At 41.6% G+C, this 16,442-nt stretch overlaps 1 protein-coding gene across 1 annotated transcript; it reads right to left on the reverse strand.

Moving 5' to 3' along the window:
• Positions 1-493: 493 nt before the first annotated feature.
• LOC115077346 (extracellular calcium-sensing receptor-like) lies at positions 494-16,187 on the reverse strand. The gene is made up of 5 exons (XM_029579639.1): positions 16,140-16,187; positions 14,344-15,180; positions 12,887-13,114; positions 5,802-5,925; positions 494-1,416 (listed from the first exon to the last, which is right to left on the reverse strand). The coding sequence occupies exons 1-5, from the start codon at positions 16,185-16,187 to the stop codon at positions 494-496; spliced, it is 2,160 nt and encodes a 719-aa protein (XP_029435499.1).
• Between the last annotated feature and the right edge of the window lie 255 nt (positions 16,188-16,442).

The raw sequence follows: 16,442 nt of genomic DNA on the forward strand, positions 1-16,442 counted from the left end.
TTAGCTTAGCAACAAACTTTTCCAATTTTATTTTTCTCCAGTCCTTGTAATTAAGAAATCTTTCTGGGAAGAGATTTAAGAGCAGGAGGTAAGAAAGAATCCTTCCTGAGATATTTCTCTTTCGTTGCCTGTCTCTACACAGCTAAACTGTGATGCTGACAGCCAAAAAGAGACTTCAGTATGAGATTGAGGGAAATGACGGATGAATAAGAGCAAAAATAAAGTTTCTTGCTTTTTTGATAAGATCCTCAATGCAAAAGTAGATGGGCTGTGTTATAACATTCTATGATAATGTCCTGATCCAGATACAGGATTTCTCATCACTGTTTCAGAATTAGCATATAAACCCAAAACAATGAAATAAATGAAGGTTTTGCTACTGTTTGTGAGTTTTATTACATTTAAATATACATGCTATATGAGTCATTCCCATATCCTTTCTCATTATCAAGCAGATTTGGAGCATATTCAATATTTTGTTATTGTACAGCTTTCAACTAAATTCAGTTTTGCTCCTGACACTTGTTTTCCCCAATAAATAGTCTTTAGTATTTCTCTCTGGTTTCAGTAGGATAATGTAAACTTTCGGAAAAAATATACAGCCAAGAAGTCCAGTGCTGGAAGTCAGGATAGCAAAGACTTCCACAGCCACCATGTACTTCCCTCTTGTGCTCAGGTAGGCTGGGATAAAGGAGATCCAGACACTCACAAACACCAGCAAACTGAATGTGATGTATTTGGCCTCATTGAAGCTATCAGGTAAATTTCGGGCCAGGAAGGCTACAATGAAACTGACACAGGCCAAGAAGCCCAGATACCCCAGCATGGAATAAAACAGCTCAATTGACCCTTCAGAACATTGTATTATGATTTTCTGTGCTATTTCCAGGTTAACACTTGAGTAAGGTGGAGCAGTCCCCAACCAAACCAGACATAAAATAAACTGAATTACTGAGCACAAGGGGACAAGGTAAGAAGGAATTTTGGGGCCAACCCATTTCTTTAATGCACTGTTGGGTTTTGTGGCATTAAAAGCAACCACCACTATGATGGTTTTAGCCAAAATACATGAGACACTCAGAGAGAAGATGACCCCAAAAGCAGTTTGCCGGAGGATACATGTCACATTCGTGGGACGTCCAATAAATAGAAAGGAGCACAAGAAGCAGAACACAAGGGATAGGAGGAGAAGGTAACTGAGCTCTCTGTTGTTGGCTTTGACTATTGGAGTATCCTTGTATTTAATAAAAATGCACAATATTGCAATGGTGACTAAAGAGCAGAGAATAGAGATAGCACAGAGCACAGAGCCAAGGGGGTCTTCATAAGACAGGAATTCAATAATTCTGGAAATGCAGGCATCTCGATTCCTATTTGACCATTGATCATCTGGGCACTTCTGACAGTCAGCAGCATCTGTTTAAAAGAAAATGTTTCATATTTACTAAAAACTATGAGGTCAATATTCAAAGGGTTTGTCTGGGTAGCTTTTGGAGTTGCCTGAGCAAAACCATTGATGTCAAAATTTGCCTCCATTCCCCAGAGAAATTTTGCCCAGGTAGTTTTCTACCTAAATAAAATGTAATTGGTTGAAAAGTGGTAGCAATGGAAGTGTTCTCGAGTAGTGACTATATTTTAGTTGGTGATCAGGTAACTCTGATAAGAAAAGCAGTTGTTATCTGGGTGCTTTACCTCAATATTGAAAATTTATTTATTTATTTAAACATTTTATATGCCGTCATTTCAAATTAAGATCGCAACGGTTTATAGGAGACATTGATATATCAGGTCGATACATTCATGGATCAGGTCAATACCTAAAGAACATAGTGCATGACAGAGAGAGTACATAAGTAGTCATTCTTAACCATAAGGTGGGATGTTCTGATAGGTGTTACATGGAAATGTTCTATGACATAAGGCGAAAGATTAAATCGGTATAGCATAATTTTTTACATTTGTTTGTCTGTGGGGAATTTACAATCATTCATTATTTTGATCCTTAAGCATCATTTAGCGACTCTTCTAATTATGGTAGGCCTCTACCTTTTGGTGATTTAAATTAGGTTAGGCTGAATGCGTTTTTGAAGAGCCATGTTTTCAACTCACTTTTAAATTTCTTTTTGTCTGGTATCAGCTGTAGCCTTTCCGGTTGTGAGTTCCACAGATGTGATCTCACTACAGAAAAGACATGATTTATTTATTTATTTTATTTATTTAAAACATTTTATATACCGGCATTCGTTGTGGACATCATGTCGGTTTACAGTCAACAAGTTAAGTTAGGAAAATTACATTTTAACAGGGAAGTTCAAACTGGGAGAGGGGGTAACGATAGGCAGCTAAGAAAAGACAGGGTAAACAAAACAAGGATCCTCACGGTGAGGAGATGGAATATAACAAAACATAGTTCCTCAATATGAGAAAAAGGGAGTAGACATATTGTGGTCTACATTGGCACGAGTTGATGACTTTTTATTCTGGGTAAGCTTGGTTGAACAACCATGTTTTCAATTTCTTTATGAAGTTGTTCATACATGATCCCTTACCTGTGTCAGGTGTGTGCTCCATATAGTGGGGACAGACAATAGACCTTTATTTTGTGATCTTAACGATCACTGTGGTATGAAAGGCTGTAGAGTTATGCCAATCATATCAGTGTTACTTGAGTGAATGAAGTTAAATATTAATGTTAGTACTTTAAATTGGATTCAGTGGTGTACTGGCAGCCAAAGTAGCGAGATCAGTGATGGAGTAATGTGATCAGATTTCTTGGATCCTAAGAAAAGTCTTGTAGATGCATTTTCCAGTACCTGCAATAGTTTTAAGAGGCATTTGGGCAGTCCTAGAAATAAGGAGTTGTGGTAGTCTAGATTTGAAGAAATGAAGGTTTGTAATGCAGTCTGGGTATATTCAGTAGAGGTGTGCATCCGTTTTCCACGTATTTGTAATCTGCAACTTATTTTGTCCTATCAGTTAAATACGTGGGGAGGCGAAACACATCGCAACTCCCCACGTATTAAACAGATTTCTGTTTTATTCGGCCTCCTAAATAAAAATTTAAACCCCCCCCCCCCCACCCTCCTGACCCCCCCAAGACTTACCAAAACTCCCTGGTGGTCCAGCGGGGAGTCCAGAATCCATCCCTGCATTCTCACACCCACATTTGCCGGTTTCATCATGATGCCAATAGCCTGTGTCACAGGGGCTACCGGTGCCATTGGTCAGCCCTTGTCACATGGTAGGAGCACAAGATGGCGCCGGTGACTATGTGACAGGGGACATGGTAGGAGCACAAGATGGCGCCGGTGACCATGTGACAGGGACTGACCAATGGCACCGGTAGCCCCTGTGACATAGTATGGGCAAAGGCTATCGGCGCCATTTTGAGTCCTGGAATCGGACGGCAGGTTGCTCCGGGACCCCCGTTGGACACACAGGGACTTTTGGCCAGCTTGGGGGGGCCTCCTGACCCCCACAAGACTTGCCAAAAGTCCAGTGAGGGTCCGGGAGTGACCTTGTGCACGCCTGCCGTCCGATGCCAATACTCAAAATGGCGCCGATCGCCTTTGCCCTCACTATGTCACACATAGTGAGGGCAAAGGTGATCTGCGCCATTTTGAGATGCAATCACCTTTGCCCTTTGCCTTTGCATCTCAAAATGGCGCCGATCGCCTTTGCCCTCACTATGTCACACATAGTGAGGGCAAAGGCAATCGGCGCCATATTGAGACTCAAAATCGCCATCCAATGCCAATACTCAATATGGCGCCGATTGCCTTTGCCCTCACTATGTGTGACATAGTGAGAGCAAAGGCAATCGGCGCCATTTTGAGTATTGGCATCTGACGGCCGGTGTGCAGGCGGTCGCTCCCGGACCCCCGCTGGACTTTTGGCAAGTCTTGTGGGGGTCAGGAGGCCCCCCCAAGCTGGCCAAAAGTCCCTGTGGGTCTAATGGGGGTCCCGGAGTGACCTGCCGTCCGATGCCAGGACTCAAAATGGCTACCAGTGCCATTGCTCAGCACCTGTCACATGGTAGGAGCACAAGATGGCGCCGGTGACCATGTGACAGGGACTGACCAATGGCACCGGTAGCCCCTGTGACACAGGCTATCGGCGTCATGATGAAACCGGCAAACGTGGGTATGAGAATGCAGGGAAGGCTTCTGGACTCACCGCTGTACCACCAGGGAGTTTTGGTAAGTCTTGGGGAGATCAGGAGGGTGCAGGGTTGTAGTTAATTTTAATTTTAGCTGGGACAGGAATTTAACTCGCCGTAGTAACGTATTGACAGATCGACAACTTATGGAATTCTCCATACTTCCGCATGAAACAGAATTGACCCCCCACGAATACGTATCACGAATGCAACGAAAACTTTTTGGCTGCACATCCCTAATATTCAGCAGCAGGCTTATCCAGCAGGCTTATCCAGCAAAGTGCCATTAATTGTCCCCAGTCCACCGAATATTATTATGTATGTTTTATTGTGAGACGCCCAAAGTTTTAGATGATGCGGCACATACATTTTTCAAATAAATAAATAAATATTGAACTGCGCGTTGATTTTCTTTTTCTTTTTTTTGGTGGGGGCAGACGGATTTTGCAGCCACGTTCTAGTGCCATAACCCTTCATTCACAGAACCATCCAGGGTATTTTCCTCGATTATACATCTCCTCCCAACTCATCTAGCTCAGTTATTGCAGAGACGGCTGCAGATGAGATTTCTTCAATCATGAGGACCTAAAACTGGCCAATAAGGTATTTGATGTTTCATGATGGCAACGATTGCCTCCTCCCAAAGGCTGTGAACACTGTGCCTGCCCTGTTTGCCAGCTCGGTCTGGCCCGGGGAGAGGAGTACCTGACCCAAGAACAGGATCCAGCTCCTTCCAGGAGCACATGTGTACTTTTAGCCACATAACAAACTGATATTTAAACACAAGGTAGGCAGGCATCTCGTGTCTGAAATAGATTTGCATACAAATGCATCTCAAGTATATTCATTATGGATATCCTGAGAAATCAGGATTGTTTGTGGTTCTCAAGGATCACGGTTGGCCACCCTTGTATTATTGTTTTGATTTGTTATATGTTTGGGGGGGGCGGTTTTCAGAAATGTGAAAGTGTCAAATGTATATTTTAGTTTATATCGCTTAATATTATTTTATTTAAATTTGCTTGCACACTGCTCTGTACCATATTTGGTAGGAGTAATCTAGAAATGCGCATAATAAATATATTACGGGTAATTAATTATTTTATTCTTTGCTCCTAGTTTACAGCAAGAGCAAAGCCTGAGTGATGACTGGAGATTTCAAAGTGAAATGTATGCCTACATTTCACTTCCACGTCGCTCCTTTATACACCCTACTTTTCTTACCACTGAAAGGAGGGAAATTCTCAGCCTTGGGAACGCAAGCAGGAAAATGCTAAGCTCTCCTGGCAAATGTCTTTGAAAGTTGCTTTTTCCATATGTAAATTATAGCAGCAGCTGAGAGTAATCCCTATTTACATTTTCTGGTTATCAACAGATGCAATGAGAGAAGCCAGAAAGTGAATGGACACAGCCACACCCACAAACACCACCTCACTACCATGCCTACTTCATCCTTTGCTTCTCTTTGCAAATAAAATTTGTATTTCTCCCCCCCAAAAAAATTAAACTAAGGGATATGAATGGTCACCTGATTAGCAGCAGGGTGTACACATACAGACTTATTTTTCCCCTTTTTTAATTAGGTAGAAAAACAAAACCTTAATGTCAATCGTTTTGAAGGCATATTTTATCCTTCTCTCACCAGTCTGATTGGTGATCTCCCCATCAGCGCAGGGGACGCAGTCAAAGCAGCAGACGGGCTCTCCCTCTCTTGTGGCTTTCCTGAACCCGGGAGGGCAGCTGGCACTGCAGACCGAGTCTGGCACCTTCAGAACAGAGCAGAGAACATTTGCTGAGCTGACCATAATTATACAAATGACGCTTAGCTGGTGACAAAGGTTCCACCCTGCAGGTTGCGCCAACTCCCCCTCAGCCTAAGGGTCCACACCGTTTGATTTACGTGTAAATATGAAAATTATTTTGTGTTGTGGGGGTTTGGTACCCTGAACAGAAACCAATCATGTACTCTCTATAAAGGAGACGTGCAATAATTGTATGAATCATGCAAATCATAAAGAAACAATCACAAAAGCAGAATAGACTGAATTAGTTGGCGACATTAAGCAATTGCTAATAATCAAAGCCATACGACCATCAGCTCATAGAAAATTCTGGAAGCACATTACATTTTCTACACTCAGAACCAAACAGGGAGGGTGATGTTCAAAGCATTTGCTGTAAGTAAACAGCAGTTCTCCTGCAGAAAAAAACCCACTGAAAAATATTCCCCTTCAATTCATGTTAAAGTGCTCACATTATTTACAACGCAGGGACTTCTTACTGGTGGCTGAACAGGGGCATGGTGAGGTTACAGAAGAGAGAGAATGTGCGGGGCTTTCATTCTGAAATCCTCACATGTATAATTATCAGCAGGGATATCTGCACCTACTTCAAAGCAGGTGCAAATCTAGATGTTGAGGTTCAGGCCCCATTCCCTGGATCAGTTTAGTTTAATTTAATTTTATATATCGTTTGACAATTAAATCAAAGTGAATTTCAATAATATCAGGGGGACTAAGTTGCACCATTTTTCAAATTTAAGAGGCAGAACAGCAGAGGTTGCAGACCCTCCTCTTCAGGTAGTTGGCAGGGAAGTGGGAGGTGAGCCTGAAGCAGACAAAGAACAACCATTCTCCTCCCTAATTCCTCTCCTATTGTTCTGCCCCCCTCCCATCCTATTGTGTAGAGAACAGGAAGGGAGGGTGTGATCCTGCAGCCCCAAGAACAGATACAAAAAGGCACTGAATTAGCACAAGGTCTGAAACTTGTGAGCAGTAATTGCAATCAAGGCTTCAACCCTGGCTCCTACACTACCGCTCACAAGTTTCAAACTTATGCTAGATCGATGTCTTTCTTTGGCCTGGATTCTCTAAGGTTGCAGACTTTAGAGAATCTGACGGTAACAGGGGGTGGGGGCAAAGCAGGGGGTGGGCCTGCAAAAGCCGGCAGCGATCGCACCTCTGCAGTGCGATCGCCGCCGGCTTTCGCACCCAATAGCGCCATCGTAAAAGGTGGTGGTATTGGGCGCGATACTGGCAGCGAAAAGAGTCCTTCCCTTTTCACCATCAGCGATGTCTTCGCGGCATCTGCCCCGGTGTCGCCCCGACTCCTCCCCTTCCGGTGCCAACGCCGCCCAGAACCCCCTTTGTTTGCTACCCGGGAATTAATTTCTGAAATAACTAGAATGGTGTTCTGCCAGCTTTTGTCCAGGACCTGCGAAAGTTGAGCAGAGCTAATGGTATAAATCAGTCCTGGTAGATTATAAACAGTCAGGGGCTGAGAACTGCTAGGGATTCAGGTTGGAACATCACTGGGGTAAGAAGGAAGAAGGGTGTGTTTGGAATAGAGTGTGTGTGTGTTTGTGTGTGTGTGCGTGTATGTGTTTGGGAGAGAGAATTCACAGCCAGCATAGCCCCTCCTGTGGTACCTATCACATCTGGCATGGTCTGCCCCCCCCCCCCCCAAGCTCCACAATTCCAATTCCTTAATATCTAAAAATAAAGCCCTGAATAAAAGACACATAAATACACATAAAATATACATCATAGCTCTCTGCTTCAACGGCAGGGGAGAAAGTCTGATACTTCACTTTCGATGCATATCCAGCATAACTCTCTGCTTCAACGGCATGAGGGAATGAAGAAAAGAGGATTTATATACAGACAAGGACTGAATTACATAGTCTGGGTAAACAAATAAACATGGGTGTAGCTTGCTTATTGCGGCGATTACTACCCCTAACTAATTAAGCTAGATATTTCACTTAGATGCAGTTCCAACACTGTTCTCTACATTAATGGTGGGGGTGGAAGAGAAATAGAACCAAAAGGTTATTAAGAGCCAAGAGTAACAGTTAAGTATGAGAAAAAAAAAAGTGTGAAGCTTGCTGGCCAGACTGGATGGGCCATTTAGTCTTTTTCTGTGTCATTTCTATGTTTCTATTAGACACTTAAACAGTAATATAGGCACAAAAAAGTTTAAATAATGTATAGCATAATTAAGTCTTGATGTACCAGAAGAGATCAGCAAAACATCAATTAAAATCTTGCTTAAGAAAACAAAAAAAAAGTTTTTTAAATAATTTTTTTCAGGTTGTTATCCCATAAAGAAAATGGTTTGTTCAAATTATGTCCTATTTTTCACTAAGAATAACAATTTTGTGTCAATTGGTGATGTGGATTACATGGTAGATGGTAAGAGGATATCCATGGTAGTTCCCCCAGTATGCTTCAGATATCCTTTTCAATTCCATGGTGAATATGTTTCATCTGCTAGTAACTCAAAAATATCAATTTTTACGACAGTTATAGTTCATCAAAAACTAAATATGCCCTACTCCTTGAACATAAGAAATTGCCATGCTGGGTCAGACCAAGGGTCCATCAAGCCCAGCATCCTGTTTCCAACAGAGGTCAAACCAGGCCACAAGAACCTGGCAATTATTTATTTATTTATAACTTTTATATACCGAGGTTCAATTAACAGAATTAATTATCACTTCGGTTTACATTACAACCAGCAAACGACAACAAATTACCCAAACACTAAGAAGATCCTATGCAACTGATGCAATTAATAGCAGTGGCTATTCCCTAAGTAAACTTGATTAATAGCTGTTAATGGACTTCTCCTCCAAGAACTTATCCAAACCTTTTTTGAACCCAGCTATACTAACTGCAATAACCACATCCTCTGGCAACAAATTCCAGAGCTTTATTGTGCGTTGAGTGAAAAAGAATTTTCTCCGATTAGTCTTAAATGTGCTACTTGCTAACTTCATGAAATGCCCCTAGTCCTTCTATTATTTGAAAGTGTAAATAACCGAGTCACATCTACTCGTTCAAGACCTTTCATGATCTTAAAGACCTCTATCATGTCCCCCCTCAGCCATCTCTTCTCCAAGCTGAACAGCCCTAACCTCTTCAGCCTTTCCTCATAGAGGAGTTGTTTCATCCCCTTTATCATTTGGGTTGCCCTTCTCTGAACCTTCTCCATCACAACTACATATTTTTTGAGATGCGGCGACCAGAATTGTACAAAGTATTCAAGGTGTGGTCTCACCATGGAGCGATATAGAGGCATTATTACATTTTCCATTTTATTAACCATTCGCTTCCTAATAATTCCTAACATTCTGTTTGCTTTTCTGACTGCTGCAGCACACTGAGCCGACGATTTTAAAGTATCATCCACTATGATGCCTAGATCTTTTTCCTGGGTGGCAGCTCTTAATATGGAACCTAACATCATATGTCAAAATTAATTTAGTTGAATCAAGTCCAATGTACTTTCAAGTTCAACTGGCATGAAAGACAGTAAAGATGTACCTTTGTTTATAATGAATGTGCAAAATGCTACAAATGGACCATTGGTTCTTTTTTTCTCAATTGGAACAGTGCAAAAATATCTTCTTATGAAAATATCCAAAATGTTTTGGGTATTTTCATATATTTTGCATAGAAAAAAGGGGCCTCCCATAGAATCAGGCCTCACTGTCAGGGCAGGTTCCCATTACTGAGGCCTAAGCTCAGGCCTGATGATGATGGGCCTGGCCCTGTTACTGAGGCCTAGGCCTAGGCCCAACACTGGGGCACAGCCAAGAGACCTGGTTCCATTGCTGAAGTCTAGGCCTTATGTCGGGAACAGGCCTGGTCCCATCCCAGACTGCTTTTTGGCCAGAACAGACCAGTCATGGCTGCCAGAGACATGAGTATTTTTAAAGTAGTTGCATTGTTTTTGGTTCAGGGTTTTTTCTTATAATTTAATGTTTTCAGTTTGCCAAATGAAAGACACCCCCCCCCCCCCCCCGATAAAAAATAAACAAACTGAATGTGGAAGAAAGAAAAACAAAGTAAAGTAAAAGAAAAAAACAAAACAAAACAAAAATGTTAGGACCCCAAGTTAATTAAACTTCATGATAACCCTTAACTTTCCCTTTATTTCTTTAGGATAATACTAATAATCTAATTGCTCATGAAAGGAATGTCTACTACTCAAGAAATACAAATTAACAAGTTAATATAGATATCAAATATTTAGTCTTGCTGCTTCTTTATTTAATTTACTTGGAGGCTGATTTTCTGATGGCTCTGGAGCATCTACAGTTGCCATCTAAAACTTTACTTACTGCCTAACAAAGCTGAAGCTGAAACTGAGCTTAAATTTAGAAAGCCAAAATTAGTTCACCTTCATTTAGACCTGCATTTAGCTACCTAGTGTATCAATGGAGTTGCCCCAAGCCAGTACCTGGTGGTCCAGTGGGGGCACGGGGACCGATCTCCCACTCTCGGGCCATCGGCGCCATTTTGGCTGCCACTCAAAAATGGCGCCGATGGCACGATAAAAAAAAACCCCACCCGACCCTTTCAAAATGACCCCTTAGCTTCTTTACGATGGTGACGGCCATCTTTAAAGATGGCACCGGCCAGCCAGTGCTCCTACCATGTGACAGGGGCCGGCCAATGGCACGGATACCATGTCAAATGGTAAGGGCAAAGGGCCATCGGTGCCATCTTTATGAGTGGTAGCCGACAGCCTGATAATGGGAGATCGCTCCCAGGACCACCACTGGACCACCAGGTAATTTAAAAATGTTTTGGGGGGATTGGGAGGGTGGGGGAAGCTATGGGGTCATTTTTAAAGGGTCGGGTGGGTTGTTTTTTTTATCGGGCCATCTGCACCATTTTTGAGTGGCAGCCAAAATGGCGCCGATGGCCCGAGAGCAGGAGATTGGTCCCCGCGCCCCCACTGGACCACCAGGTACTCATAAAATGTTTTGAGGGGGTTCGGGAGGGTGGGGGAAGGTAAGGGATCAGTTTTATAGGGTCGGGGTGATTTAGGGGTTGTTTTGGTGTGCCGGTTTTCCTGCCCTCCCCCCAAATAAATCCCGTTAGTGGACACTAACAGGAGTAACGATTTTTCACGATAAATCGGGAAAATTTCTATTGTATCGTGCACTCTAACGATTTTTGACGATTTAAAAAATATCGGACGGTTTTTTAAATCATAAAAAAATGATTCACATCCCTAATATATAGCACTGAGTGAACAATATGCAGTATTTGGTCTATAGTATGTAAATCAATTCATATTTGGTCACAAGAAGATGCTGTGATACAATATCACATTGTTTGTATAAGTAATATAAATAGTAGAGATGTGAATCGTGTGCTCAATCGTCCTAATGATCGATTTTGGCTGGGAGGGGGAGGGAATCGGATCGTCGCAGTTTGGGTTTTTTAAATATCGTTTAAATCGTGTAAATCGTGTAAATCGAAAACCGGCACACTAAAACGTTGTAGAAATGGCGCCGGCGCTACCTTTGACCTGTCATATGACAGGTCAAAGGTAGCGCCGGCGCCATTTCTACAACGCACGGAGGTCCGAGAAAAAAAGATCACACCGGGACCCTTCCTCTGGATCCCAGGTAATTTAAGGCATTTGGGGGGGGGGGGTTCGGGAGGGTGGGGGATTTATTGTAAAGGGTCGGGGTGGGTTTTAGGCTTGTTTTAGTGTGCCGGTTTTCCCGCCCTCCCCCTTCCCCCGATTTATGAATTTTTGACGATAAATCGGGGGAATTGTTATTGTATCGCGGCTCTAACGATTTTTGATGATTTAAAATATATCAGACGATATTTTAAATCGTCAAAAAACGATTCACATCCCTAATAAATAGTAGACCCTCTAAAGATGGTGGCAGCTGTAAAGGAAGCCTTTAGTGACAAATATGCTGAGGTCATGCAAGCAAGGCAATTTGGTGTTATGGACTAAAATATGTTAATGCAAAAGAAAAACTGTTTGGAAGTATAAAGATATTGAGTTTTGTGGCAGGCTGGCCAATTCACTGAAATACGATTAAAATCACTCAAGTATTTATTCATAAATGTGCAATAATGCATACACTAATGGAGGATGTTAATGACATGCAAATGAGCCAAGAAGGTAAATTACTGCATACCTTATTTACTGCATTGATCCTAAAAATGTCTATTATTTTATGTTTGTGATATAGTTACTGTGTATATTTTATTACTGCACTAATATATAATAAGTTGGTTTCCTAATTTTGGATCTTTTAAATCAGTAGCATGTTTTTTGAAGATACACTCTCAAAAGAATACTCTTGTTTATGAGTTTAAGTGCACTTCAATATTCTGCCTTAGAGATATTGCAATAATTCTATGCCTACTTGTGGGTATTAGTTAGTGTGTCCATCATGGGAGACTATGGGCAAGATTTTCTAATCTATGCCCAATTTTATAACATGCACCTTGCAAGCGTCAAGCCCTAGGGGAGCCTCGATGACTTTCCCCGTTCCCTACCCCACCTTCCCCTCCCTTCCCTTATCTAACCTGCCCCCCAGCCCTACCTAAATCCCCCCTACCTTTATTCTTTAAGTTGCGCCTGCCTCTGGGCAGGCGTAGGTTGCGTGCCTTCGGTGGCCTCTGGCCATGCTCCCACCCCAGACTGCCCATGTTCCGCCGCTTTTTTTGAGTCCTGGGACAAACGCACGTCCTGGGGCTTGTGCGCGTCACCGAGCCTACACAAAATAGGTTTGGCGCGCACAGGAGCCGGTTTTCTGGGTTACGCACGTATGTTACGCACGAATGTTTCAAAGGATTACGCACATATGTTACGCGCATAACCCATTGAAAATCCGCCCCTATGAGTCCAGTGTGAAGTCATCCAAGTCCAATTTATTGTTCACAACTAATATTATATTCTTGCCTTAGAAAAGAATGAATTCCAAGCAATGGAGCTGTCGTTGATGGCGACTCGTTCACCTTGTGGAGCTGAAAAATTGAAGTGCCCTACTGTTATAGACTGATAAGTCCTATTTGGAAATATCTGCCAGTTCAGAATGTCAAAAATGGCTGGAGGGTCACCGTTCTCATCAAAAAACACTTCCTCACCAGATCCAGTGACAAAACGGCCATGGCTGAGATGCTGTAGAACCTAAACAAGCCAAAGAAGAAAGTTTTAAAAATTCCACAAAACATAAAGCACCAAGATTTAACAGATCCCATCAAAATCTTATGATGCAGAATGCACATTCTGTGAGAATCAAAACAAATGAATATCATGACCACACCTTGAGTATTGGATATAGCCCTATTCATCCCATCTCAAAAAGACTGAGCAGAACTAGAAAAGATACACAGAAGAGTGACAAAAATGATCAAGGGGATGCATCAGCTTCCTTATGAAGAAAAGATAAATAGGTAAGGGCTCTTCAGCCTGGAGAAGAAGGCATTGCTAAGATGTCATTGAGGATGGCCAATCTGCTAGTATGAGCCTGTGGTAGAGGCATTTACATATTAATACCAAAAGAGGAGTTAGGGGAACTGGCAGGGTTTGGGTGGTTTAGGGGATGATTGGGGGGATCACGTGCTGCAGCCCATGGCATTTTTTTAAATAAAAACTTGGGGACTCAGACTGCTAAAGCCCCACAACATCTTCCATTTATTTATTTATTTATTTATTCATTCTTTTACTTAGCGGAATGGGGAAGGATTTTTCCAACTACTGCTGGCCTGTGGAATTTATGCTTAATAATTGCCTAATCTGAAAAATACTGAATGCAGATGATTATTCCTAACGTTATCCTGGTAAAGGTGCCCAGGTAATTTTAGACTTGTTCTGGACCACGACAAGAATTACCCAGAAAAACCTAACAGGATAGTGTTGAATATCAGCGCTGCCCTGCTATTTTTAATCCCATCCAAGAATGATTCCTAATGCCGCCTCTTCTTTTATCTGGGTCAGTGTTCTCCAGGTAATGAATTAAGTGGCTAAAATGTATCTGGTCAGTGAGGGGAATATGTAAAACTTTAGGTTTGTCTGTCTAAGTCCTGGACATAAGTTGAACAAACCTTTTGAATGTGAATCAATCTGCATGTTTATTATCACATTGGAATGATTGTTTCATGCAAAGAAGTACAGAAGCTTTTGGCACTAAGATTTCTTTATGTTTATCCAATGTATTCTTGAATTTCATAATAAGGCTTACCTCTACTATCTGATAGTTGCTGCCATTATGAACCTTTCATTAACAATGCAGTAAAATGACATTAAAATATCCAGAAATGAAAGGAAATGTAAGAAGAAGGAATGAATAAGCTAGCATACTCATATCACGAGAAACTAGAAATTCCACAACAAAAAATGGTTATATCAAAATGTACCTGTAGTGGATGGATTTCATCAATTGTGGCACATGATCCTGTAGACAATGATCCATCATCGGTTTTACAGGAAAGTAGATTATGCAGGGCATGTGCAAATGCATACACAGCTAGATATGCATTGTAGGTATATCTTAAATTGTTGAAATCAAATAATGCAGGGTCCATGTTTTCTACCTTCTCAGTCCCTGTGCAAAATGAAGGGCCTCTACTGATATTGATCATCTGGGTCTGATTGTGGATATCTTCTTGCCATGTACAACTAAATGCTTTCTCCCAGAAAGGTTTAATGAAGATATCATCCTTAGAAGTGGAAGGCTGGATGCTGTACACAAAGTCTTTGAATCCATGAATATCCTTGACGTGCAAAGCTAACGCCAGGGTACCATTCAGTGACTGCCAGGTGTCATCAGAAAAATAGTCTGGGGTGATGATAAAGGCAGTTGTGCCAACCCAGACCTTACCCTGGATCTTCTCCTTAGCAATTGCCTTAAATATAAGGGCAACAAAGCTCACATGTGCATAAACAACAATTACTTTTGCTGTAGATTGTTTTACAGTTTTTACAATTCTCATCACTATTTCCTTGGATAGGGGAATGAGGATTTTTTCTAAAAAGGCCACACATCCTCCGAGCCTTGTGATTTCGTTTTTTAGACTATCACTGCTAACGCCATAGTCATTTTCTTCAGCAAGTATTCCTACCCAGCTCCAGCCAAAATATTGAAGTAAGAGAGCCATGGCCTGGTCTTCTAGCAAGCTATTGGGAACAGTACGGAAAAAGGAAGGGAAGATAATTTTGTCACTCAGTTCCGAAATACTGGCTCCATAGCTGATCTGTAAAGAAAATTGTGAATTTTATAATACATAATCATTCCTTTGAGTTCTTTTTAGATCAAAAGGTTAGAAGATAAATGGAGCTTGTAACTGCATTCTTTCACAACACATACATTTTCTTTTTCCTTTTTTAAATAAGTAAAGAAATTCAAGGATTCATAGACTACATTTATTTTTTATTTTTTACCTCTTGAAATGTTGAGAAGTAAATGTATTTATACAAAATGAATGGCTACAAATTTTTATTGTTTATCCTTATGCATAAACGTAAAGAGATTCATAAAGTTAATTTAGCTTTAAAATTTCTTTTCCAGACTGTGATCTTTGACAACTGGTACCTGGGTCACTGGATGGGAGGGCAAGGAAGGATGATGGCCAATGCTACCATTGTGTAGGTAGTCAAACTTGTACAACTAAAAGCTGGGAAAACTCCTTAGCTAGATCATCATTACTGGAAAATATCGAGTAGATTGGTTTGAGCCAAATGATGCTTATCTGTCGACATCTACTATATTATTATGTATGTTCATTCTGTGAGCTGAGATAACTTAGATGGCATCTAAATACGTCTTGTAAATGTGATCTCTTCTCCATTTTTTTCTGAAGAATAGAATAATCCATAAAAGTAGGACTTTTATTAAGATTGTTAAAGCTTAGATACAATGTTTTCTTAACTCATCACAAAAACAAGTGAAATACTACCCTCACCAGGAAAATTAGTAACCACCCAATTATCACCAGCCAGAATTACTAGCTGGCCAATTTATTTTGAGTAGCTCTTCATAAAAAAATAATTAGTAGAAAGTAGACAGAAAGTAGACAGTCCCCTTGCAAGCGACATCATCCAATGTCGATCACTAGTGTACAAAAGGGCGACCGGCAGGCAGGCCACCACCTGGTGGGGTCAGCTAAGAGCCAACCAAAGGGCCTGCCCCTTTGTGGGAATTTCATGGGATTACTGGATGAGGCGATTTGCTGGTTTTGTTATCAATATATAGGCATGGCATTCGCGGACACCGCTGATAACCCGAAACCATGTGCCCAGAGCCGGGGGGGGGGGGGGGGGGGGGGGTGTAGGGGGTCATGGTGTCTCCTGATGCACAGGGCTATGATAAGAACATAAGAACATAAGAAAATGCCATACTGGGTCAGACCAAGGGTCCATCAAGCCCAGCATCCTGTTTCCAACAGTGGCCAATCCAGGCCATAAGAACCTGGCAAGTACCCAAAAACTAAGTCTATTCCATGTAACCATTGCTAAT

The sequence above is a fragment of the Rhinatrema bivittatum genome, chromosome 16 (genome assembly GCF_901001135.1).
Source record: "Rhinatrema bivittatum chromosome 16, aRhiBiv1.1, whole genome shotgun sequence".
In the NCBI taxonomy this organism is placed as follows: domain Eukaryota; kingdom Metazoa; phylum Chordata; class Amphibia; order Gymnophiona; family Rhinatrematidae; genus Rhinatrema; species Rhinatrema bivittatum.